The 27,916-nt window shown below is 29.3% G+C and overlaps 1 protein-coding gene and 1 long non-coding RNA gene across 4 annotated transcripts; both read right to left on the bottom strand.

The window, feature by feature from the left end:
* Positions 1 to 909: 909 nt before the first annotated feature.
* On the bottom strand, positions 910 to 26,576 carry LOC145325767 (uncharacterized). Of its 3 annotated transcripts, XM_080168725.1 has the most exons (11): positions 26,490 to 26,576; positions 25,821 to 25,983; positions 25,073 to 25,162; positions 7,826 to 7,924; positions 7,425 to 7,475; positions 6,667 to 6,774; positions 4,798 to 4,893; positions 2,420 to 2,515; positions 2,064 to 2,168; positions 1,587 to 1,685; positions 910 to 1,065 (listed from the first exon to the last, which is right to left on the bottom strand). In XM_080168725.1, exons 2-11 carry the CDS (start codon positions 25,957 to 25,959, stop codon positions 1,016 to 1,018), a joined length of 933 nt encoding a protein of 310 aa, XP_080024851.1. In that variant the 5' UTR covers positions 25,960 to 25,983; positions 26,490 to 26,576; the 3' UTR covers positions 910 to 1,015. The 3 variants fall into 3 exon arrangements, with proteins under 3 accessions (XP_080024851.1, XP_080024852.1, XP_080024853.1); XM_080168726.1 differs by lacking the exons at positions 6,667 to 6,774; positions 7,425 to 7,475; positions 7,826 to 7,924; ... (1 more) ...; positions 25,821 to 25,983; positions 26,490 to 26,576 and adding exons at positions 9,049 to 9,156; positions 17,124 to 17,195; positions 17,560 to 17,658; XM_080168727.1 differs by lacking the exons at positions 7,826 to 7,924; positions 25,073 to 25,162; positions 25,821 to 25,983; positions 26,490 to 26,576 and adding an exon at positions 17,560 to 17,658.
* On the bottom strand, positions 2,937 to 3,547 carry LOC145325342 (uncharacterized). The gene is made up of 2 exons (XR_013881451.1): positions 3,376 to 3,547; positions 2,937 to 3,210 (listed from the first exon to the last, which is right to left on the bottom strand). It is a non-coding gene; the product is annotated as an uncharacterized LOC145325342 (long non-coding RNA).
* Positions 26,577 to 27,916: the final 1,340 nt, after the last annotated feature.

Here is a 27,916-nt window from a genome sequence, read left to right as displayed (position 1 = left end):
ATGTGGAGAACCATATTGTTACACAAGAAAATATATGTTTCCAATTCATATACAAAATCATCATTATATGTCAAGCTTTAATCAGTATTTTAGGCGTAAAGTGTAATATGTTTTTATTAGAGTAACATCATTTTACCCTATAAGTAAACCAGGCCAAGCTATTCTGACAATCAATTATATTAAAATGTTAACAAAAAATCACAAAACCTTGTGGAGTAAGGTTGGAGTAAAACTTGTTTTTTTCACATAATTGAAGGGGAGTGGATGAGAGGGGAAGAAAAAAGAGAATGGGGTTGTGGGGAACCTTTAGAATTGTTTGTCAGAATCACATTCCGTTTCCTCTGAACTAAACAAAATTATCAATGTTTTTTTTTATAAAAGAAATAGAGTTACTTAAGAGACATACTGTCTAATTCCACCAATAAGAGAATACTAAAGTATACATAGAATAAATCTCATTGGTTGAAATTGTGTACACATTTTGTTATGCACAGGCAAATTTTTTTCATTTCGTTTGTATTATGAGTCAGCAATAAATTGGCGCATGTTTTAGGATTAAGCTTTTCCTGGGTAAATTAATTCGTGTGAAAAATTCTTCCCTCGTATAATGTGAGCATATGACAAAATATATATTAAGTTAGTTAGAAATTTCTTTTAATTAACTTAGCTTTCTAAAAATTATGTTGTCGCATAAATTTGTCTCAAATTTTGTCGCCTGTATCTAGTACATAACAAAATGTAAACAATAGATTCTGTCTGCAAAATTCCCCTGTTGCTTTTGATGAAAAATGGGGTTAGTTGGACTATCTAGATTTACTATGTCTATTATTATAGAATGATGAATGACTATAAGATTATTATTAAAATCATTATGATAAGATCGACTCAACCTATACCAACTTAAAGTTATTTTATCCAAGACATAATATATTTATAAAAAAGAAAAACACACACAATTTAAAATATATAGATTTAATAGAAATTGCTACACAAAACCTCGACCGATGCTGAGATCCTAATCTTTTAGGGTTAAGAGAGAATCAAGTTCCACACCACGTTTGGCTCCTGAAAAAATTGAAAATATTATCTAGAAGAAAAATTGAATATTTAATATTAATAATGAAAATTATAGATTGTGAAAAAGTGAATAATTTTTAAATAATCATCTTATAGGTTTATTGGAAATCTTAACTATCCTGCTTTCAGTATGAATAACTTTATATTTTTTATGTCCCAGAAAAGTGGTAACAAAAAATATACTATTCACGGTTAGATAATATTGATACAATGTGATTACCATTTCAAAAAATACTATTGCTAATAAATAAACTAAAAGAAGGATAGTTAATAAGATATAAAAATCTTATAAATCCTTTGGCGTTATCCTCTTAGAAATTTTCAAAATTTAAAAAAAAAATTCTAAGAGGATAATACCAATCCTTTTTCTCATTATGAATAAAAATAGTTCATTCATACTACTGAATAATTCAATGAATTATGATAATCTTTTATAAAGTTCTCCTTAAAGATCACATTGAATATAACCAATTAATTGATTATTGTATTACTTATTGTCTCTACCTTACCTTTTTCCCTGAGTAAATCTGCTATTTCTACAAATATATTTCTTCTTTCCTCTGTATTCTTCTTTGTATTCTGGAGTGCAAGGTCTAAGACAGTCTGGCCTAAAAATAGGAGATTGTTCTAATTAAAAAATTTTCAATATTTTATCTATAAAAATAATATAGGTATTTAATATACTAGAATGGGGTTATAAATCAAGCAGGGGTGAAAATAGAGTTCAACTAAAATAATACTATTTAGGAAATTGATTAGGAAATTAACAATATTATTGATAATTATTGATCCTATGATCAGCTTATATCAGCTTATTTCTTTAGTTGCAATTTTACATTATTTTCTTTGTGCACAATATTCTTCAAAGTATTGTGGTATTTTGTGCTTTAACAATTGAAAATTCAATTATATAAGCACAAAGATGGACAGATATAAAAACAAACAAATTTGTATTGAATTTTATAACAAGAAAAAAATTTAATTACCATCCTCATTGGTAGAATTAATATCTGCTCCATAATTAAGCAACAATTCTACTACGTCTATATTTCCCCACTCACTTTGTGTAGCTGCCATGAGACTTGTATATCCTAGAGTAAAAAAAAACAGAGTGTTATACTGTATGTAGGTAAATGAATATATGTTATAGATATTTTTTTATGTAAACATAAGTAGATTAGATAAATTGGTCTATTATCAATAGAATGATATAACTATTTATGACTTTAACAAAATCAAAATCTGACAAAGTTCTTAATTCTTGAAGAAATAGGAGCCAACTTCCTACTACACCTAATTTATTGTAGTTTTGCTAGTCCCCAATATTAATTGGTTAACTAACCTGTATCAGTCTTAGCGTTGACATCTGCTCCATTTTGTAGTAATAATTCAATGTTGGGATAATTACTTTCTACAGCAATTATAAGAATGGTAAATCCTAGATATACAAAAACAAATGTACAAGATAGTGATTGGTTTCTACATAAAAAAAGGAAAATAAACTCTTGCATTATCTTAGCCATTAACTTGTCTTGGTTTTTTTTTAAAGGGGCTTGATTAACATGTTTCAACGGGGGACTGCCATTTACACATCCAGCAAATTTACAGTGGATGTGTTTTTGCCAGTGCATTGGATGTATTTATGACAAACTGAATTTTTACTGTATAAATGACAGTAAAATCGATTCTCATGCCATAAATACATCCAACACTGGCAAAAACACATCCCATATTTTTATACATATGTGAAAAATACATCCGACACTGGCATTTACACATCCATACTTTTTCATTTATATGTCATAAATACAACCAACACTGGCATTTATACATCCATAGCAATTTAACACAAAATAATAAGAAAACACACTTGTATATTATTTGAGTTATAAATATTTGTCAGGTTAAAATAAAAAGCATTTTAAAGATTTAAATTAAGATATATTTGTCAGGTTAAAATAAAAAAAATATTATGTGATGGATTGTTGTGACGATCTTGACCTTGTCACAATTCTATATATTGGTTTACCAAAATCATCAACCAACAAGTCAGACATATCCCCACTTCCATATTGATTGTGCGGTCTTGGAGGTCCTGTCCCTTGAATCCCTGTACTTCTATTGCTAAATCTCCTTAATAAATAAAAAAAGATTACTTTTTATTGTTTATTGAATTTGATTATAAACCCTAAACCTTATTTTATACCAATTAAATATTCTCTTTTTTTAAGAAGCGTCGATATATTTATGATGAAAATACAAATATATATTAAACACAAAAATGTAGTAAACTTTTACCTAATTATTTGAGGTTCTTCATCAGTCTCTTGGGTGGCTTCTTTTTAAGTATAACGGCAGCTTATCGTGGCCTTACAAAGTGCCTAACAGCAACTAAAGGTTCCCAGTTGTTTTTGTTGTCACAAAAAATAGTCTCTGGCTCTGCCATAATAAAACAATGAACTAACATTAAATATCTAAATTATTTACTAAGTATATTTGCGATTACTTTTATTTAATGAAATCTTCTAATTTTTAACATGTACAAAACAGCCTGCTGTATTGCATCAAGATCCATGACAGATCTATATAGGAAATAAACGTCTATAATCGAGCTCGAATTCTCCAAGTAAAGAATGTTAAAAACTCATAGTGCTCCCATAATCCATAATAAACTCTCATTGCCCAACACGATAAGACCCATTATTTACTTTATTAAAAATAAATTCATTTTTTTCATTTCATGTTGCTATTTACATTATATTGATGTATTTAATTTATAATCATAAAAAAGAAAATTAATATTTATAATATAGTAAATTTAAGAAAACTCTGTTTTAAAAGAATTCGATTGTGGCGACACTTCCTGTGTGTTCAAATATTGAAACTAAAATTTTAATCATAATAACTCTTTGGTGATGGTAAACTGAAAAAAATATAATTGAAGAAATCTTAAAATCATTTAAATTATCAAATATTCACTACTTTCTTTTAGATAGTAATGGAGGGGGCGGAAAATTGATTTATTGAGAAATAGATAAATAAATATATACTTATAGAACACTAGCCAATAGCGAGATATAGTTATATCGAGCCAACTCTAGTAATATTATATAGCAATAATTTGACCACCTGCGGAAATGTAATGATGTTTTGTAGGGAGCATCTTGAGAAAAAGGGAACTAAATAGGGGAGAGTAACTAAAATAGGGTAAAGTTTAAGACCTAAACATTCTGTACAAAATATAATTAATTGTAAATAAATATTCATATAAATTAATCTAGATGTGTATTTGCCAGTGTTGGATGTATTTATGACATATCATCGAAAAAGTATGGATGTGTAAATGCCAGTGTTGGATGTATTTATGACATATAATTGAAAAAGTATGGATGTGTAAATGCCAGTGTTGGATGTATTTATGGCATGAGAAAAAGTAAGAAAACATTTTGCCAAAAATACATCAACTGTAAATTTGCTGGATGTGTAAGTGCTATAGCCCCGTTTCAACTTCATATTCATGAATTTATGGCTTTAATTTTTTGCTTCAAAATTTGGTAATTTAATGTTCCAAACTGTCAGATTTCATTAGATCTTTAAACACATTTCATATTATTCTAATTTGTATAAAAAAAACATTCATCATTGTTGTAGAGAAAACTTCAACTAACTAATTGTTATTATCAAATTTATAGTCAAGTTTACAATAAAATATTAAATTACCATTGTTATTCTTTGCACTTATGTCAGCTCCGCTTGACAAAAGAATTGGAATAAGAAGTGGATTAGAAAAGCCGGCTTTTATCAAAATGGTATCACCTACAAAAAAACTTCTTATTATAGAATCGGAAAAAAGATAAACTATAACTATATATTTATAAGCTTAATAATATTTTGAAACAATGTACATTAAATTAGAAAGAATATTTTAGGCAATCTAAATCTAGTGGTAAATTTTTAACCAAATATAAAAAAGTGTGAATATCAAACTTTAAACTATAAAAAGAAATATAATCAGCAAGTAAAAAATTTGACTAACCCTCATTATCTGAAGAATTAACATCTGCTCCATGTTCTATACATAAAGGAAACAAGGAATAATAAAACATGGTATTAATCATTGAACACAATTAGTATAACCCTTCAATTTACATACTTTAGGATCCAGATATTGTAGAAAAGACCTTTAAATACCTTGAATCATGATTTTTTTTGTACCCTGTGAGACTTTATGGCATTATCTTAAGTATTAAAAATGCATGTGCATAAGAAATTGAATATCTTATAAGGATTTTTATCTTTAAAAGGAAGATGTCTCATGATATGATTGTAGTAAATATGTAACTGACCTGAGTTATCTTTAACATTAACATCAGCTCCATGTTGTAATAATTCCTTTACTATTTCAAGATTAGCTTTTCCTACTGCTTGTATAAGACTGGTACATCCTTGATATTTATGTATATACATATATATTCAGAAAGGCAAAGGAATTAGTCTACATCTCAAGGTATAAGTCAAATTTAACATTTAATTTTGCTTTGGTAATCTATTCTAATTTTATATCATAAAAAAAACATTTGTTTTGCCTAAATGGGCGATTTTGAAAAATTAACTGATCAAAGCTAATTTAAAGTATGTTTCAAGTAAAAAATTGAATTAAAATTTCAAATAAAACAAATCTTCTAACCATCTCTTTTTCCCCAATTTTCTGTAGCTGACATGGGATTGTATTATTATTAGAGTAAAATAACAGAGTGTTGTACTGTATATAGGTAAATGAGTATATGGTATAGATATTTTTTTTGTAAACATAAGTAGATTAGATATATTTGTCTATTGTTAATAGAATGGTATAAATATTTATGACTTTAACAAAATCAAAATCTGACAAATTCTTAAGCCTTGAAGAAATAGGAGCCAACTTCCCACTACACCTAATTTATTGAAGTTTTGCTAGTCCCCAATATTAATTGGTTAACTAACCTGAATCAGTCTTAGCGTTGACATCTGCTCCATTTTGTAGTAATCATTTAATAATTTCGGTGGGTTTGTTAGTTTCTACAGCAATTATAAGACTGGTAGATCCTAGATATACAAAAACAAATATATATGATAGTGATTGGTTTTTAAATAAACAAAAGAAAATAATCTGTCTGAAGCTTATAATCATAGTAACTACTGATGAAACAAGTGTTGGGAAGGATGGAAAACTTCAACACTAACTTATTAATTGTTATTATTAAATTTATAGTCAAGTTTACAATAAAATATTAAATTACCATATTTATCCTTAACACTGGTGTCAGCTCCACTTGATAAAAGAATTGGAATAAGTTCTTCATTAAAATAAATGGCTTTTAACAAGATGGTATCACCTACAAAAATATCTTTTTCTTAGAAAATAATAAAAAGATGAACCATAACTTATATGCTTAATAATATTTTGAAACTATGTATATTGAATTAGAATAAATATTTTAGGCAATCTAAATCTAGTGGTAAATTTTTAACCAAATATAAAAAAGAGTGAATATCAAACATTAAACTATACAAAAGAAATATAATCAGCAAGTAAAAAATTTGACTAACCATAATTATCTGAAGAATTAACATCTGCTCCATGTTCTATCAGTATTTGTGCAATTTCTACCATTTTCTTCTTTTTAGCATTCCAACTCTTGTCCCAATCTTCCCGATCTAGTAATGCATATTTTCAGTTTTAATCTTTTCTATATCATGTAATGTAGATATCAAAAAAAAAAAAAATAGGAACCAATCATTTGTACAATTGAAGTCCTTGAACAAGCACCATTTTTGCTTGGAGCACTAGAAAGATTAGCATTAATATTATTGAATGTTTTCACAAGAGGATTTTCTTAATCAATGTTTTTTAGATCAAAGGATTTTTTCTAAATGTTTTTGAAAACATTGAAAAAGAAATTAAAAAGACATTGAAAAAAATTGAAAAAACCTAATCTTCAAGTTAAGCTGCAATTTGATTTTCCCTGGATTTAATGTTATAAATGTTTTTTGTTAGTTGTGGAAAAATTACCTGAATGTTTTATTTAACATCAACATAGTTGACAAAAAAAATTTAGCAATATAATACATTGCTAAGATTTAAAACATAAAACCTTTGAATAAATCAAACTATATTTAGGCCTACATTATTTGTCTGTTATAGTTATATGCAGATTATTAGCCATTCTTGGCTGACAATGACCTTTAGATTTTTTATGAAATGCACTCATACATTATTCAGAGATTTTTCTATTTATTTCTATTTAATAAAAGATAAAAATGTGGGAGTAAAAATTTTTGTTACTAACTAATGTCTTTAGTATCACCTCCATGAAATTCTACAAAGAATCGAGCTGTATACATAAGACTTGATTTTCCTGAAATTTTGAAAGATTATATCTAAGATGGCATAAAATAACTCCCACCTCCCCCCCCCCCTGGCTTACTTACAAAAATTACAAACAAGGAATAATAAAACATGGCATTAATTATTGAACACAATTAGTATAACCCTTCAATTTACATACTTTAGGATCCAGATATTGTAGAAAAGACCTTTAAATACCTTGAATCGTGCTTTTTTTGTACCCTGTGAGACTTTATGGCAGTGTATCATTATCTTAAGTATTAAAAATGCATGTTCATAAGGAATTGAATATCTTATAAGGATTTTTATCTTTAAATGAAAGATGTCTCATGATATGATTGTAGTAAATATGTAACTGACCTGAGTTATCTTTAACATTAACATCAGCTCCATGTTGTAATAATTCCTTTACTATTTCAAGATTAGCTTTTCCTACTGCTTGTATAAGACTGGTACATCCTTGATATTTATGTATATACATATATATTCAGAAAGGCAAAGGAATTAGTCAAATTTAACATTTAATTTTGCTTTTGTAATCTATTCTAATTTTATATCATAAAAAAACATTTGTTTTGCCTAAATGGGCGATTTTGAAAAATTAACTGATCAAAGCTAATTTAAAGTATTTTTCAAGTAAAAAATTGAATTAAAATTTCAAATAAAACAAATCTTCTAACCATCTCTTTTTCCCCAATTTTCTGTAGCTGACATGAAAATTGTATTATTATTAGAGTAAAATAACAGAGTGTTATACTGTATATAGGTAAATGAATATATGGTATAGATATTTTTTTATGTAAACATAAGTAGATTAGATATATTTGTCTATTGTTAATAAAATGGTATAAATATTTATGACTTTAACAAAATCAAAATCTGACAAATTCTTAAGCCTTGAAGAAATAGGAGCCAACTTCCCTTCTATACCTAATTTATTGACGTTTTGCTAGTCCCCAATATGAATTGGTTAACTAACCTGAATCAGTCTTAGCATTGACATCTGCTCCATTTTGTAGTAATGATTTAATAATTTCGGTGGGTTTGTTAGTTTCTACAGCAATTATAAGACTGGTAGATCCTAGATATACAAAAACAAATATACATACATGATAGTGATTGGTTTTTAAATAAACAAAAGAAAATAATCTGTCTGAAGCTTTTAATCATAGTAACTAATGATGAAACAAGTGTTGGGAAGGAGGGAAAACTTCAACACTAACTTATTAATTGTTATTATTAAATTTATAGTCAAGTTTACAATAAAATATTAAATTACCATATTTATCCTCAACACTGGTGTCAGCTCCACTTGACAAAAGAATTGGAATAAGTTCTTTATTAAAAAAATGGCTTTTATCAAGATGGTTTCACCTACAAAAATATCTTTTTCTTAGAAAATAATAAAAAGATTAACTATAACTATATATTTATAAGCTTAATAATATTTTGAAACTATGTATATTGAATTAGAATGAATATTTTAGGCAATCTAAATCTAGTGGTACATTTTTCACCAAATGAAATATTAAACATTAAACTATGAAAAGAAATATAATCAGCAAGTAAAAAATTTGACTAACCCTCATTATCTGAAGAATTAACATCTGCTCCATGTTCTATCAGTATTTGTGCAATTTCTAACATTTTCTTCTTTTTAGCATTCCTACGCTTGACTTCATCATCATGATCTAGTAATTCATATTTTCAGTTTTAATCTTTTCTATATCATTCAATGTAGATATTTAAAAAAAAAAAAAATTGGAACCAATCGTTTGTACAATAAAAGTCCTTGAATAAAAACCATTTTTGCTTGGAGCACTAGAAAGATTAGCATTTATATCATTGAATGTTTTCATTAGAGGATTTTCTTTATTAATGTTTTTTGGTTCAAAGAATTTTTTTCTAAATGTTTTTGAAAACATTGAAAAAAATATTGAAAAAGGAATTAAACTGTTTTTAACCTATTTTTAAGACATATATCAAAAATATACTATGACACCAGTAGAATCAAACTGCAGAGCCTAAATTTGAATTAAGTCCCCGATAAACTTTTTTGGGGGATTTAAAAATTAATTTTTACTGTTGCTGTGGTCCTTTTTGATCAGAGCAAAAGGTCTTTTTTTATTTGGTTAAAATTCATAGCTTTTAGAATGTTTTGCTTCATAATATTGTATTCTGGTATAGAGTAAAATTAGGCCTTTTGATTTCATCTAAATTAATTCATTAAAAAGTTTAATTCTTTACAATATATCAATGAATTAACATTATCATGTTTGTTTTCTATCACTTATTTAAAACTCATAAAAATCGGCTGTAAAGGGTTAAATAATTTAAGATGACAACAAATGTTTATGCAATACAACAAATTTATTTTTGTCACATATACAAATATGATATAATATAGGATTATTCAAACTTATTTTTTCAAAATATTTTTTAAAAGTATGTATCTTTTATGTGTATGGTTTACATTCTTTTCATTTTGATTAAATGAAAATTATTTAACTAAATTGGAAATAAGTCACTTTGTGAAAACACAATTTTGAAATGTAAAGAATTGAAATGAAAGAATACTTCTTATTGGTTCAGACTTTAGAATTATATGTTTTATTGTATATGTTAGATTTTTCAATGAAATTAATTGTTTTAGAAAAAAAAATATTTCCATTTAACAGAGTAATGTTTTTTTTTATTGTATCAATATAATAGTTATTTATCATATTTTCGTAATATTGTGAATGCTAGAAAGGATATTAAAATTATTTCAACAATTTTGGTCATGTGATCAAAATTTGAATTTTCCTTCTACTATTGCCTCCTCTGGGGGCGAAGTAGGTGGAAATTTAAATTTTTGTCACTTGACCTTAATATTGGTGAAATAATTTTGAATGACCTTTCTTGTATAAGCAATATTAATAAAATATAATACTTGGTTTTGTCTCATTCTCTATCTTTTTCTTAAATTCAAAAAAGTCTATCAAAAAATTTACATCATCTAAGGGTGAACAATAAATATCTCTGTCTATTTTTCTCTATATTTCTTCCCCCTCCCCCCTCCCTCACTTTTCTGTCTATTTCCTTCTCTCTCTCCTCCTCTTTTGTACGTTCATTTATACAATAGAGATAACCTAGAGACAGCACAAGGGAATTTTGTTTACATTATGTATCAGCTATAAATTGTTGAATATCTTAGGTTAAAGCTTTCCTTGGGTGAAATATTTGAAGAAAATATTTCTTCCATCGTATAATGTGAAGCGTATGACACAACATATAATAAGTTAGTTATAAATAATTTAATTTCTTATAATAAAGTTATCTTTCTAAAAATTATATCATTGCAAAATTTAGTTGCAAATAATGTTGCCTATAGGGCTGTATTTCATATACAACAAAAAGTGAACAAAGGTTTCTTTTTAAGAAAAAAATGGGGTCAGATTGACCATCTATGTTTAATGTTTATACCCACATCAAATATTAAATTATAACAATGTACAGTAGAGTGGATCAATTTTGGACATTGAATTTGTAATCAACATCTACAGTTTAAACGTCATATAAGAAACCTAAATATAAAAAATTGATTTTGTCTTTGAGGGGAAATGGGGGGAAGGTGTTTCCATGCATTAAAAATTTTAGAAGTTTATTCTGGAGGTGCAACTTTTTTTCTTTCAAAGTATTGCTTTATGCATCTTTTTCAATTTGTCTTCTTGATTAATATAAGAATATCAAATTGGTTTTAAAAAATATTCATCCAAGCATGAAAAATCTTAAATTAAATGTAAAATCTCTTGGTTTTTAAATCTATTTATGGATTTTTCTTGCTAGGATCAATAGTTTTAAAAACAGATTTTTTATTCTTATTCTACTCTTCAAGACAAAATTGGGAAGGTGCATAAAGCTATACTTTGAAAGAAAAATAATTGCCCCCCCCCAAAAAAAAAAAAAAAAATTCTCCCCACAAGTGTCTTTCTAAAAGTTTACATGCATCAGCGAGCCTCCCCATTATTCAAAATATTTTCTTTTCATTTTTTGGTCTCTTATATGATGTTCAGACAGAAAGTGTATGTAGCACATTTAAAATTAGAAAATCATTGAAAATCAAGCCACTCTAATGTACAGCATTTATTTCTTCAATTCCACAGTACAAAATTATTCCTGTATTTAAATTTAACATATCATATAGGAAAAAATATTCTTGTATTTAAAATTAAAAATCATGTTGGAATTTTTTTACAACTTTTAAATTTTTTAATAATGTACAGCAAATTATTTCCTTTTTATCTCATGTTTTGAAATTTATAAGATAGTTAGAATAAATTACAGAAATAATGAAAGATTTAAAGAAGAGAGCGTCAGGGGGGGGGGTCGAGGGGGGTTTCCCCCCTCAGGTGAGGGGGGGTTGAGGGGGGTCTCCCCCCTCAGAAAAAGCTTGGGCTTAAATCTTCAACAAATAAAGAAAACAAAATTATTTTAAAAATTTCTTTTTTATGTTAAATATTATTATTTTTGTGACACTTGATTTTGAATGACAAAAAATGTTGAAATAAATATTACCCACTGTATGAAATGTTAAATTAGAAATCAATAATGATGTTGGAAAATTTATTCTCATTTTATACTCTGAAAAAAGGAATTGACAAAAAATAATAATTTTTATTCCAAACTTTTAAAACAGCATGCCTATTTCTTATTGGTTGACACTCGAATTAAAATAAAATAATGAATATTATTTCAAGACCAGAAATAAATTTGAAATAAATAATTTTCTTTCCCCTATATTTTTTATTCCAAAATGCCAAGAATTAATTTTGAAATAAAATAATTTTCTTTCCAATATTTTTATTCCTTTTTCTTATTGGACGTCATTTTGTGTCCAATGAGAGACTAGTGTTTAAATATTTTAAAGCTTATTACAGCATTTATTTTGAATATGATAATCGCAACATTCTCACATTAAATGTGATAAAGTAAATTATATAAATTGTTCTAAAAGCCACAATAATGCCCCGAGTAAAAAAGACCTTTTGCTCTAGTCAAAATGACCAGAGCAACATTAAAAATTAATTTTTAAATCCCCCCAAAAAAGTTTATTGGGGACTTAATTCAAATTTGGGCTCTGCAGTCTGATTCTATAGGTGTCCTAGTATATTTTTGACACCCCATTTAAAAATAGGTTAAAAACAGTTTAAAACAAACACTGAAAAAAATTGAAAAAACCTAATCTTCAAGTTAGGCCGCAATTTTATTTAAAACCCATGAATAAATCAAAATAGATTTAGGTAGGACTACATTATTTGTGTGTTATAATGACATGCAGATTATTAGCCATTCTTGGATGCCAACAACCTTTAAATTTGTTATGAAATGTCTTTATCCATTATTCAAAAATCTTTTTTTCATGTTTGATGTATTATATTCATAAAAAGGACGCGCACCAACTATTCTATTCCCCAACAAGGATAAAAATCAACACATCAGGCACCGAAATTTTTCGTTTATTGGCATAAACATCATCAGGGTCTAAAAAATATTAAATTTTTTTCACAAAAAAGTATAAGAAATGGTTATATACACAATAACATAACAAATCATTTTAGCAAAATGGTCAAAATTTAAAGAAACAAGGACAATTATATCAACAAAAAGCGTAGTAACAACAGGACTATGTAAATTTAAAATATGTAATAAAAAAATTCTATAAAATAAAACAACTTACATGGTTATTAATATACATTTTTTCACATAAAATTTAGCAGTATCTTCGTGCATTGTCAAGAATAGAATGAGTTTTTTGGGGGAAGATTAGTTTGATAACAATACAGGCGGTCAAAATGGTCAAAATTTGGGTGGTTGTTGAAAATCATCTGTTTAAAGGGTTAAATAACTATTACAAAAATGTTATATATAATAAAGACAAAAAAAGGAGGTACAAGAAAAAAATTTAAGGTTGCAACTGGCAATTAATAATTTCTGTTTAATCCAAAGATTACAGTATTTTTTTCTAAAATCCAATATTTTTCACGAACATCTAATAAAGTTTTATCTTTTTTATTTAATTTTTCAAAAGGTGTAAAAATCATATCTGAATGAGAGTGGTTTCTACTGTTAAAATGCTTTGGTACAGGTTTCTCATTCTTTTTATTTATGATATCCCATGAGTGGCTGTTAAAGCGTCTACACACAGGTGTCGTAGTTTGGCCTACATATTGCATATCACATTTTTTACATTGAATTGAATAAATAATATAACTATCAGAGCATTTAATTTTAGATTTTATAGGATATTTCTTTTTTGAATGACTAGCAACATGTTCTGTTATGTTTTGACTATGGTTACACAAATCACAACCAATATCTCGTTTACTACATTTAAAGAAACCATTTCTATTTCTCATTTCATACCTATGGATGGGATACAATTTAGCACGGATCAAGTGATCGCCTAAATTGCGTGCTCTTTTGTACCCAACCATAGGCATTTTCGGAAAAGATATTTTAAAACTGGGATCCTTATTTGCAATAACATAGTGCTTTTTTATACTATCATTTACATTTATAATTCTTGGGTCATAAGTTAAAGAAAACATTACTCTATTATTTTGTTTTGGATGAATTACTTTTTCTAAAGTTTTACTGCGTGGAATATTTTTGAGTTTGTCAAAGGCATTTACAATAATTTTGGCATTGTAACCACGGCTTAATAAATTTATTTTGAGTTCATTTAATCTTAACAGAAAATTTTCATTTGAAGTACAAATTCTTTTTAATCTGTATGCTAAAGAGTAAGGTATATTGCGACAAATAAAACTGGGGTGACAACTTTGAGGCATTAAATAAGTTATTCTGTCTGTATCTTTTGTAAATAAATCACATTCAAATTTACAAAGATCATTAATCCAAATTGTACAATCAAGAAAATCAATTGACCTAGGTCTTACATTTCCAATTGGTAATCTATTAACATCAAGGTTGCCATTTTTCCATTTGGTTTTCACGATAACATCATTTAATCTATATTCACATGTAAATTTAATAGTAGGATGATAAGAACTAATAAAAGTCAAAAATTTTAACAAATCATTTTCATTTCCAACAAATAGACATATAATATCATCAATATAACGTTTCCAAAAGGCCGGAAGCGTTCCTTTAAACTTTTTAAGCATTTCGGTTTCTAGTTTATTCATAAAAATATTTGCATAAGTTGGGGCTACTTTTGTACCTATACTGGTACCCCACTCTTGAAGGTAAAATTTTTCATTAAAAATGAAGCTGTTAAATTGTAACACATATTGCAACAGTGTTATTATAAAATTTATACACATACTTGATTGGCCATATTTAGGTTCATGCATGGCTTCTCTAAAAGCATCTATTCCCTCATCTTGAGGGATGTTAGGATAGAGTCCTACTACATCAATTGAGACTAAAATTGCATTGCTTGGAATATCTGGGCCTTTATTTGCTTCCTCCAGAAACCTTAAAAGATCAGGTGTGTCTTGAATAAAAGAATCAGTTTGCTCTGGAATATGTTTAGAATAATGATTTACAAAGTGGGAAATATTCTCTGTATTGGATGCACACCCACTAATAACTAGGCGTGTTGGGGGTAGTTTTTCTCCATCAGCAACAGGTTTATGTGCTTTAGGCATCGCGTACGCGCGTGCCTCAGATGGTTGGTCCGGCAAAAGTTGCGCGGCTAACTCATTGTTTATTAATCCCCTATTTTCTGCTTGTTCAACAGTTTCTTTAATTTTACAATAATGTACTTTAACCATGCTCGGATCAATACGTCGATAGACTGGTAGGCAGGTACCATCTTGAGTGGTAATTTTAGAATTTAAATGTTCCGATTCTACTTTATTTATGTAATCATTGCGATCCATAATGGCCAATGCCCCTCCCTTATCCGCCTTTTGAATCACGATATTACCCTCTTTTTGCTCAGCAACTAGAGATTGGAGGGCTTGTTTTTCACTTTCTTTTAAGTTAGAATAGACTTTTTTACTTTTTAGAATAGATAAATCACTTTCTACTCCATATAAAAAATTTTCCAAGGGGCGCAGAGGGGGCATTAGAAGGCAAACCGAATTTTTTAACATTGAATATTTTCTCAGGACATGCTGTTGAATCTAAATCTGCATTTTTCTCCCTCCATCTCATACTACGCGAAAACCGTTTAAAATCATAAGACAATTGAGTTAAATTAACTTTATCTGGCAATGGAACAAATGACGTATGTTTGTTCATTAAATTAATTTGATCATTGGTTAAAATATTAGAGCTGTAATTAATCACAAGATTTTGCACTGGTTTGCGGCTTAGCTGTTTAAGTTTACGTCTATATTTGTTACGTTTAATAAACCTGCGTGACTTTCTACTCGGCTCTGTTCTCTGGGCATCTCTCTCTCTCACTGTGTTGGCTCTCACTGGCTTATTAATTTGTAACCTCAACAACTTATTTTTATATTTATGTGTTTCACTCTGAATATATTTGTTTAATCTTATATCAAATTCTTTGGTAACAGTTTGAATTTCCGAATTTATTAAATGTAACAATAAGTCATTTTTTAATCTTAAGAAAGTTTGAAATAATTCTGGCTCTTTACTTTGCAATTCTTTGATGCATATTTTAAGATTTTCAATTTGCAGATTTTTCAATTGATTATTGAATTTGTTACGGCTACTTTCAGAAAAATTTGGGTTAATATCATATTTTATGATAAAGGTTTTTGGTACAACTTTTTTACAAATGCAATCTTTTAAAAACGTGATTAGACATTTATTTCTGGCAAAAGATTTTAACTGATCGGTAGTTTTGTGAAACTTTTTCTTTAAGTTGTTGTCTGAATATGACCAAAATTGTTCAAAATCCTTGTTTATGTTGTTGGTATGATGGGAGGGGGGTTGCTGTGGCTGAGACCTGGTGGTCTGCGAAGGTTGGTCACCTGGAGGATTAGGTTGGGTGGCTGGCATTGTAAAGGCAACACTAAAGCTACAGCAGTCAGGGAGCTTGGAATAGGATCACAGCGGTGATTCACAGGAACGCGACAGGTTCAAAGCAGTATATTCATAAAAAGGACGCGCACCAACTATTCTATTCCCCAACAAGGATAAAAATCAACACATCAGGCACCGAAATTTTTCGTTTATTGGCATAAACATCATCAGGGTCTAAAAAATATTAAATTTTTTTCACAAAAAAGTATAAGAAATGGTTATATACACAATAACATAACAAATCATTTTAGCAAAATGGTCAAAATTTAAAGAAACAAGGACAATTATATCAACAAAAAGCGTAGTAACAACAGGACTATGTAAATTTAAAATATGTAATAAAAAAATTCTATAAAATAAAACAACTTACATGGTTATTAATATACATTTTTTCACATAAAATTTAGCAGTATCTTCGTGCATTGTCAAGAATAGAATGAGTTTTTTGGGGGAAGATTAGTTTGATAACAATACAGGCGGTCAAAATGGTCAAAATTTGGGTGGTTGTTGAAAATCATCTGTTTAAAGGGTTAAATAACTATTACAAAAATGTTATATATAATAAAGACAAAAAAAGGAGGTACAAGAAAAAAATTTTTATGTATTATAGAATTAGTAAATAATAAAAAGATAAAAATGTGGGAGTAAGACTAACCTATGTCTTTTGCATCAACTCCATTAGGTAATCCTATAGAGAAGTCAGCTGTATGCATAAGACTTGATTTTCCTGAAATTTATAAAAATTATATCAGAGAAGGCATAAAATAACTCCCATCTCTCCCTGCCCCCCTGGCTTACTTACAAAAATTACAAACAAGGAACAATAAATTAATCATTGCACACAATTAGTATAACCCTTCAATTTATATACTTTATTATCCAGATATTGTAGAAAAGACCTTTACATACCTTGAACCTCCAATATTAATTTTGAAAAGAAATCATGCTTTTTTAGTGCCCTGTGAGATTTGATGGGAGTGTATCATTATCTCAAGTATCAAGTGCATGTGCATAAGGAATTGAATATATTATAAGGATTTTAATCTTTAAAAGATATTTCAAGACATGATTGTGGTAAATAAGTAACTGACCTGAGTTATCTTTAACATTAACATCAGCTCCATGTTTTAATAATTCCTTTACTATTTCAAGTTTACACTCTCCTACTGCTTGCATGAGACTGGTACTTCCTTGATATTTTATATATATATATATCCAAAAAGGCAAAGGTCTATAATAAATTTCACTCTCAAAAAAAAAAAAAAATATGGAATGCATTAAATAATGACTTGCGATTAACTTACACTGATTGCTTTTTGTATTAATATCAGCTCCATTATTAATTAGCTCTTGTACAACTTCAACTTGTCCATGATATGCTGCTATCATAAGACTGTTGAATCCTTTATTCAAAATTAAATTATTAAAGACTAATAGTTTCTTTAAAAATTACCTTTTTTGCAAAAAAAATTAGTATTTAGTCTACATCTGAAGGTATAAGTCAAATTTAACTTTAAATTTTGCTTTTGTGATCTATTCTAATTTTATACCATAAATAAACATTTGTTTGCCAAAATGGGTGATTTTGAAATATTAATTGATCAAAGTTAATTGAAAGTATGTTTCAAGTAAGCAATTGAGTTAAAATTTAAAATAAAATAAATCTTCTAACCATATTTATTTTTGTTGTTGACATCAGCTCCATGATCTAGAAGCATTCTCACTATGTCGTTATATCCCTCCTTGTTATTTCCAAGCCATATCATCAAACTATTTTCTTTTCCTAGGAATATGATATATCATAATTTAACTCCAATTTGTATGAATTACAAAGGGTTATATTATTATAAGCACAACCTTATTTTTAATATACTTTTAAATGTGATTAACCTAAATTCTATATTACTAATATATCTAATACTATTCTAATGGCAGTTAAGATTAGCAAGTAAATTTACTAAAAGAATATCATTTTTCACAAGCCACTTTGTATCTGTATTAATATTTCTGTTGAATAAGCTTACTATCATCATCTATAACATTCACATCTGCTCCATTTTCAAGAAGTTTTTTTACTGCATTAATTTCTGTTAATTCTGCAGCAATCATAAGACTGGTGAAACCTAGAAAAAAAGAAATATTTCAACAAATAATATACTTTATTTAAAGATGATATAAATAACTTTTATTAAGATTCATATTTTGGTAAAAGTTCAGTAACTATTACAAAGCAGGAATGAAAACATTAATAGAAGTACAGCAGACATATTTGACATTGATATATATATCTATAATACAAAGTAGAATGATGTCTTTCTGTCCGTCTGTCTGTCCGTCCCCTTAAGATCTCAGTAACCACTGAACTGATCAGATTCTACTCTTCAGGGAATATATCTACTGGTACTGTGGTGGTTTTAGGCTATTTAGTATTTTCTATGGGGTTGAGACACCCCGAAACCCCCAAAAATGAAAAAAAAATCCCCCTCCCAATTTTTTATTCTTTTTAAAGAATTTTTACGAATTTTATAAATTTCCAAATTCGCTATTTATTCATGAAAATTTGCGATCCATTCGCAATTATTTCGATACTTACATAATTTTTTTAGGCATGTACCTAATGTTTTTAATAACCTCTTGGAGAAAAGCCCCAAGAGGCTAAGGGCAAAGCCACTAGTTAATTTAAAAAGTATTGAGTTTGGCCCTATTTAGAATTTGATTGCAACTATGATACATGAAAATATTTTCCACTTTTGATTGGTATAATTGATTGAAACATAAATTAAGTAATGATTTCAATAAAAAAGTTAAGTTACTAACCTTTTTCATTCCTAGCGTCCACATTGGCACCATGGTCTATTAATATTTGTATTATATCTGACTGTCCAAACTCTGCTGCAGCCATAAGACAAGTGTATCCTAGATATTATTTCATTATTTTTGTTTGAATAAGTATTCAGTTTAAAATATGTATAGGAGAAAATACTTAGTTTACTATTACATTTTGTGCATACATAATACATGTATTCAGTTAATGTATTGATTAATGAAATTATTTTTAATTGTCTTGTAAAGATTTCTAGATACCCAAAGATTCCATAGATTAGAGAAATAATTAACTATGAATATCCTACTATTGCAAAGTTGCAAGAAATAATTCCAAAATATCTTCAAAATAATGTATAAAAAAGTTTAGCCCACAAAGCAGACTTTCAATTGGATCATTGTTTGTAACATTGTATGTTACAGATGGACAATCAATTGGATATCTTACCATCTTCAAGCTTAGTATTCACATCTGCTCCACTTTCAATTAGTCGTGTTAGTTCTTTTTTTTGACCATCTATTGCAGCAACCATGAGACTAGTATATCCTTGACATTGAAAATTTTATTTATATATATTCACATTTATTCTATCTATGTTAAAATTCCTTCTTCTGTATGCCATCTTTCTGGCTATGAAATCTTGACAATTGCTTCTAAAGGAAGTATAAACTTTTTTCTTAAGAAAGAAAAACTCCTTTTTGTGTGTAATACTAATACTTTATCTCTTACCAAATTTGGTTACTTAAAAGATATTCTGCAAGAAGTTCTTCATAAAGTCTTTAAATAGATGATCTGCCACCCACTTTGGTAATTCTCATTAACCCATTAGTGCCGAGCGCCACTTTTATGGGCCGATCGAGCTGAAAGTTTCAGGGAAGCTTTATAATAGTCAAAACGGAATTCGTATTTTTTTGTTTTGCTCTAGTAGCGTGCACAGGAAAGTTGCAAAAAAACCCGGTTCAGCTCGGCCATAAATACCAACCAGGCATTATTACCCGTTTTGGGCGGTTTCCGCCGACGTTAAAACTAGGGTTGGGCCGGATATCCGGTGTGGCGGGATATCCGGCCGGATATCCGGCCATTTTTAATATCCGGCCGGATACCGGATATTGAAACTATCCGGCTGGATATCCGGCTCTATAATTTTTTATACTTTACACCAAAAATCTCTGCTTTTTAAAATTTTAAATGGCTATAATTTTCTTATTATTGAATCTAGAAGAACATTTTTTCTGAACAAGTTTAACTTTATGTAAATTTATATAAGATTTTTGAAGAAATTTTTTTTTGCTACTTTAGTATCTGGTAATTTGGCCGGTTATCCGGCCGGATATCCGGTGATATGGCCGGATAACCGGATATCCGGTCGGTTACCGGATATCCGGCGTTTGAAATCAGCCGGATATCCGGTATCCGGCCAAAAAAGTATCCGGCCCAACCCTAGTTAAAACCCGGTTTTGCTGTAAAAACCCGGTTATTTCGACCAAAAAACGAAAAATGTAATTTTTGAACGCCAAAAGTGAGATGAACACTTTTTAGAACTTTGATACGATCCGAAATTGAAAACTACACAACCTCATGTAATCTATAGAGCTACAAGTATAATATGAAGTGATTTATTTCAAATTTAGTGTTTCAGCTATAGGTGCCGCCGTTTTCGGGTAAAAAAACCCGTTGCTCGAAGTTTTAAAAGACACACACTACAAAAAAAGAACATATAAAATTTGGGTGTTACATATCAGAAATTGAGCATAAAACTATTGGGTGACACCTATAGAGATTACTAGGGTTATTAGGGTGGCTCAAACCCTTACTAATGACGTAAACTGTTATTTTTATTGGTTGAAAAGTTAAAACCGGGTAATAAAAACCGAAACCGAGCCGGGTTTTAAAACTGTCGGGTATTTATGGCCAAGCCGAACCGGGTCATAATAGGGCGTAAAAAAAACGATAAAAAAATCATATAAAAAATAATAATTTGAATAAAACGAATTCACAAATAGATGTACTTGTCAATAAACATTAGATTTCACGAAAAAAAATCAGCAACTTTACTATAAAAACAAAAAAGTTAGAAGGGTATTTTGAATTTTCATGATTTTCAAATTTTGTTGAGCTATACCGGCAAACGGAAGTAAGCTAAACTGCCTGCTCCAGGGGGAAATGAAAGCCAGGGTAGTAGAGGGGGGATTCATACTGAGAATGATGCAATTATGAAGCCGGAAACTGTTTTTTTTCCCATTTTTCGGAACCGGGTTTTAATGCCCGGTTTGGCACTAATGGGTTAAATAAAAATGTTTCCCAAAAAAAAGTAATAATCATTACCATAATTTTTTATCAAATTTGCTATCTCAGTTTGATTTAATTTGACTGCAGTCCTCAGAGCCAAGGAACCTAGGTAAAAATATATAAAATAGTTCATTTTTGAATACATTGAGACATTAACATATTTTGGACAAAATTACTAGCAAAAATTCTTAGTAAATCCCCCACCACCTTCACTAAGAACTCTATTTCTAAGAAGTAAAATATTTAGGGAAGACTTAATTCAGTAATTTTTTAAAAAGTAACTTACAGATTGCCCTGATATTAACTTCATTATCCAGAAGTATCTTCACAATTTCTTTGTTTCCTGTCTCTACTGCATAACTAAGAGTTTTTAATCCTACACTCTGAATTTGTTCATAATTCACTTCTGCTCCATGATCCACTAAAAGCTATACAATGTCTTGATGTCCATTCTTTATAGCCACCAAGAGACTGGTCCTTCCTAGAAATTTCGGTTTTGTAAAATAGAATCATCATAAAGATATTTTGTAAATGTAGCCAAACATTTAAGATATTGTCAAGACATACAGCCTTGATTACCGGATTTGGCCAACAAATAAATTCTTATTAACATAGCGAGTCCTAATTAACAAACACAATTTTAATATTCAACCTTTATTGTTACAAGGTTATTTGAATAATTAAACTTCAATAGATAAATACAAATTAGCTTTTTCATATTAATCAAAACATTCAAAATAATATTTCAACAGCATATTTAATTAATTGGTCGAAAAGTTTTATCGTAATGCAGAAATCTTTTAAGCACAACAATCAAAATATTATTAAATTCTAATGATAAGAGAATATTTAGAATACATTCCATATTAAAATAATGACAGACAATTTCAATGGGATGTGCTTTAGATAGAAAATCAATGTATACAAAATCTTATTTCTTTGCTTAAAATGTAAAATACCTCTTGATTTTACAGGAAAGCTCACTATGTGTAGAATTTGTAGATTGGGTGTTCATGTTAACCCCTTAAAGAATTATGGCAGAATGGTGTTATACCATAAAAGCACATAGTCCCAAAAATTATTGGCGGGTAGAAAACAAAGGTAGTCAAAAGAAAAAATTGGGGGGTGTTTAAAGTACCGAGATACAAACCTGCTATACTAAACTTTTGGGGTAAGCAAAGGGGATGATCATGTGGGCGGTGCGGCATTTGTGACAAACATCATATATGTAAAATGGGAGGTTTCTGAGGGTATTGGGGGGAGTTGGTTCAAGTAGCATCGCTTGGGTACAGAGACAAAATTAAATATATATTGGATATCAGGGAGTAATAGATCAAAAATTTAAATTTTAGGAGTCTCAGACTTTGGGTACTGGCTTAAAGGGAATATGCAAGAATTTAGCAGTTTCTAACCGACTTTGGGGACCAAATATGAATGACGTCACGCGAAATCATGCAAAATCTCGCGGTATACTGCGTGCTAACAAAAACATAAACAATAAAAACAAACAGACAGAAAAGTTTTATTTGAAAATTTATTTTCATTTCGGCCGTGTACATATTTGGAAATGAATATTTTAATCATTTATATCCAATTGTATTTTAATTTTGAACAAAACTTCTAGTTTAGTTGTTTTAAAATCATAATAACTAATCCAAAAAAACTAAAATGAAATGAATAAGGTAGTATATCACATCTAAAATATTTGTTTGCAGTTATGATAATAGAAATTATTTATGTATTGTAAATTAAATCATTTAAATAAATTTCTGTCACCTAATTCTTGTTTGATATTATTAAGCTTATTAGTTATTATGAGCAGAGCCTTTCTATTATTAGGTCCTGCCTGTCCGTACATCCATAACGGTAAGCTATTTTTGTATCTTTAGAAATGTTAGATGTTTCCTATTTATTTCAAAATTTGCTTTGTCATTCCTATCACAGATAGGAATGATTAGAAAGCATATCAACTCTATAATTCTTACCAGAAAATCATTATTTGTAATATGCTTTGCTGATACTTAAGTAGCAGTTGTGCTAATATCCTATAATATAAAGTAGAAAGTTTTTTTTTATCGGTAGCTTAATATTTTGGTAATTAATGAGCCAATTGATTTATAAATTTTAGGGAAGCTTCATGAAGTCCTGAGTTGTTCAAGGTTTTTTTATCATTAAAATCTCAAGATGATTCTTGCCTGGATGCTAGGCGTGCAGCCCCTAGTTATCCTTAAAATTAAGAGAAAATAATGCTCTTAACATTTTTATTTATGTAGTACCAAATTTTATCGCAAGGTATCTCTTTTTTATTTTTTTAAATGAATTAACATGTGTTAAAATTTCTGTAGGGAGGTAATTGTTTTAACAAACTTTATAATTCAATTATTTAGAGGGTTTTTCATGTGAAAGCTTTGTATTAATTACAATACAAAAATTCGGGTATAAGTAGTAATAAAAGAAAAATGGTCTGGTCCTTTAACATTCCAAGGATTTAATACCAACAATTATGGAAATGAATTGTAACCAAGTTAATGATTTGCATTATCAAAGGCTTGTAGTAAAGAATCATTTGGAGGATGGTGAATTTGGAATTAAAATTAATTTATAAATTTTCATTAAAAGTTGCTCTAATCTGAGGTGGGTTCTTAAATAATTTTTACCCCACTAAAATCATTTTGGAACATTATAACCAGTGGGGCAAATAAAAAATTTGGTAATATTGATTCTTAAAAAACTTTTACCCCACTGGTTATAATGTTCCAAAATGATTTTTTTAGTGGGCCAAAATTATCCCCATCAGAACACTGTTTTGGACAAAACATTACTTGACAAAAAATCCCAAGCTTAAGGACAGCTTCACATTGTAATTTTTTTAAAAATTAAAACTAATAAATTGAATTAAAAGGAATTAACTGCTTACAATTGACTCCAAAAAAAATCGCTCTTAAAAAAGGGAACAAATTGCTGAGAAAAATTGTCTTCTCATGTGAAAAACACAGGGATGCCAAATTTTATTTGAATTAAAATTTATATTTTTTTTTCTCTTTGTTGGTATTTGGTTTTTTAGACATGTTTTTTTATGCTTAATTTAGATATTTGAAAATTTAAAAAATCTCTGAATTAAAAAAAATATTCCAAATTTAATTGTGGCTACCCTACTTTAAAAACCCTATTTGGAACACTCAATTGGAACATTAAATTGCCTCACTATTTTTCTTAATTGATTTTTTTTTTAAGAATGACAATCGCATTTCCCCCATTTGATGTTCCAAAAAAATGGGAAAAACAAGGGAGCAATTAAGTGTTCCAATTGAGTGTTCCAAAATTCAGTGGGGTAAGGTTTTTTGTCTCCTTCCTTACTCCCTGATCGGATATACATTACTTTTCAGGGAGGGTGTACAAGGCCAGGGTTAGAAAAATTTACATTTCCGAAGACTAAAAGCTTAAAACTGCCAGTACAGATATTATTTTATCTAATTTAAGAATATACGTACCATCTACATCCATTGCTTCAATATTGACTCCTTTTGCTAATAGTTGTTGCACTTGTTCAAGGTTACCAGTTGTTGATGCTTCAAGCAATTCTTAATACAAAAAATTCTAAATATACATCTTCGTCTTAAAGAATGAAATTTTATTCTCTGTAATTTTAATCAACTGTAAATAGTTATTTCTTACATCATATTATAAACAGCTTTCTGAGTATAAAATATACAAAAGCTGCTTAAAAGCAGTCAGACTACTATAGATTTTTATACCTAATTTAGGTAGGTACATAATAAAGGAAATATTGGCAAGAACTTTCAGCCTTGTATCTTTTGTAGGAGCCGAGAAAATCTGTTGTAAAAAGTCAAAGCAGCTAAAAGGAAGCCTAAAAGCAGTCCAACTGCTATGGATGCTTTAAACTTAATTATGCTCCATGTTAATGGGAGTGTTGAAAAGACGTTTTAGCCTTCCATCTTTTACAGGAGCCAAGAAAATCAGTTTTGAAATATAAAAACGTCTGAAAAGCTGCTTTAAAGCAGTCCGACCGCTATTGATGTTGTATACTTAATTATGCTTAATATTGAAGGGATTGTTGACAAGAAATTTTAACCTTCTATCTTTTATAGGAGCCGAGAAAATTACGTTTCCCCCAAAACGTTTCAGACAGACAGACATTTTAAATTATAGAATAGCTTTGCTACTAAAAATTTCACATTATTTTGTTCGTTATTACATTTAAAAAATAAAATCAAGCACCTTTCTCATTTTCCTTCAAAGCTATTGTACCATCAAAATATGCTACTTGCTTAATCCCTTCAGTATCATAATACGTAATAGTGATTTCCTCAACTGTTTCTGTTGTACCTCCAGCAGCATCAGTAGTAGTTTCATACATTTGGTCTGTAGTGGCTTCATTCAACTTAATATATAAAGATTTCATTAGTATTTTGATATAAAAAGTAAAGTATTTGATTTAATATTACATCAAAATATTTCAATCATTTTCAAATATATGAGAGAACTTTGTCAAAATATCCCATTGAGAAAATTTGAACTTTAACTGTAAACCACCACTACTACTTTTTAGGGAGGGAGCGGACAATGAGCTGTTTATTGAACTAGTCCCCAAAGTTATATAATAGTGTTTAATACCAGTTTTGTTATTCCGGTCCTTGGGTTCCTCGAGGCTAAAAAACTGGCTGATAAATTGATGTTATACATCCCTAATTGTAATAACTAAATTACCACTTCTGTAGATTACAATTAGTGGTTGAAATGTTTGCACACTCAACTTGATAAACCAACCATAAAAATTCATTAGCCCGAGCCTGGGCCACTGCACTGGAGCAAATCTGGCTCTAATCTTATTAAGATTTTTCATTTTAAATCCACGGAAATGATGTAATAAGTAACTATTACAACTACCTCAGGTTTAATCACATAGGAAGAACATTTCCCGAAAAACAGAAGCAAACAAACCTGAAAAGAAAAATTTACTCATTTGAATATTTGATTTTAAAACTGTTTGATAATTTGTTATTGATAAAAATAACTGTATCTTTTTAAACTCTTGTAGAGTGTCAGAAAATTTTAAGAATTTGATTATAGAGATGACTCGCTTATAATATTGTATCTTAATGTCCAAAATTCAGATGAATAGGATAATTATATCATACAAAAACTTGTTGAATGGACGTAGCAACTTTCTGGTAAAGAGTTGCTACGCTTCCTAAATTATACCTAATTACTATGCTATATGATATAATTAAATTATCCTATTCATCTGATTTTTGGAATAATGACTCTTCGGACAACAAGGTACAGTATTAAGCAGGGATCGGAAGCCTCACGTAAGCCGCGTGTAAGCCTCAGTGAAATCGTGATTTTATCACTATAAAATTCAGCTGGATGTATAAAACGGCTTTTTAGCAGACAATCCTTCTTTCTTAAATTTTTTTTTCTGCTCACAAGCAGGTTTAAAACTGAGGCTTATGCGCGGCTTACGTGAGGCTTCCGATCCCTGGTATTAAGCGACTCGTCTCTATTAATAAACTCCTAAAAATGAAAGTATGTGTGGTATTCGGCAACCGTGAGCCATGTCTATGGCACCCCTGATCTGGGGTTCGGTGGAGGGTCAATGGCCCTCCCCCGAGTCCTGGGGAAGGGGTCTAGTGACCCCCTCCCTACGCTTAGAATTAATGATTTGAATCTGTCATGTTTATTATGGTTAACTGTATTCTTAATTCTCCCCCACCCTTTCCAGGGATGGGGGAATCATTATTGCCCAAACTGACCATTGTATATGTATTATTTATGCTTTCATGTTATGATTATTTATTCCTATCCATGTAATTATTGTTTGTTGTATATAACTGCAGTATCTCTTAACCCTTCAATAAAGTGACAACTGAAAATAGATGTTGATCATTATCTAGTGAAAGCTAGAGAAGCGTAGCTTCTCTATAGTAAGGTGTCCACGTCTGTCACACTGCCGTAATCTAATTGAACTCCGGTGTCTGCCATTTATCCTCGGCGGATACCACAACTTTGGTGACAGCTGTGTGAGATTACGGCGAACCACAAGTGTAGAGCAGACGCGCATCTGAGGCTAAGGTACTCCCAGCAGTGAATCTGGCAAAACTGACGCAAGCAACCTGAATTACCCACCCTGGACAGCAAAGTTTAACTCTGCATCCGGCAGTTGTGGAAGCGAAACAGCGAAATCTGACGAATAACCGCGAGCAGCGCTGATATCTAACGGAGAATTGAGCGCCAAAAGGGCTGAAACAGGCCTGCGGACCGGCTGAAACAAGCCAAATACGTGTAGACGGCTGAAAATAGGCCAACTTTAC

This window comes from Acartia tonsa, chromosome 8, assembly GCF_053477335.1.
Source record: "Acartia tonsa isolate MP-2025a chromosome 8, ASM5347733v1, whole genome shotgun sequence".
NCBI classification, from domain to species: domain Eukaryota; kingdom Metazoa; phylum Arthropoda; class Copepoda; order Calanoida; family Acartiidae; genus Acartia; species Acartia tonsa.
The sequence above is the reverse complement of the archived record's forward strand: the minus strand, read 5'-3'. Positions and strand labels throughout refer to the sequence as shown.

What these genes read in the sequence shown, in the direction of transcription:
- LOC145325767 (XM_080168725.1), bottom strand. Translation starts at nt 25,959, where the DNA reads ATGTATGAAACTACTACTGATGCTGCTGGAGGTACAACAGAAACAGTT. An exon ending in AAGTGCAAAGAATAACAATG is followed by an intron (nt 2,516 to 4,797) that starts GTAATTTAATAT and finishes TTGTATATCTAG; the next exon opens with GATTTACCATTCTTATAATT. An exon ending in TAATTCTACCAATGAGGATG is followed by an intron (nt 1,686 to 2,063) that starts GTAATTAAATTT and finishes TCCTATTTTTAG; the next exon opens with GCCAGACTGTCTTAGACCTT.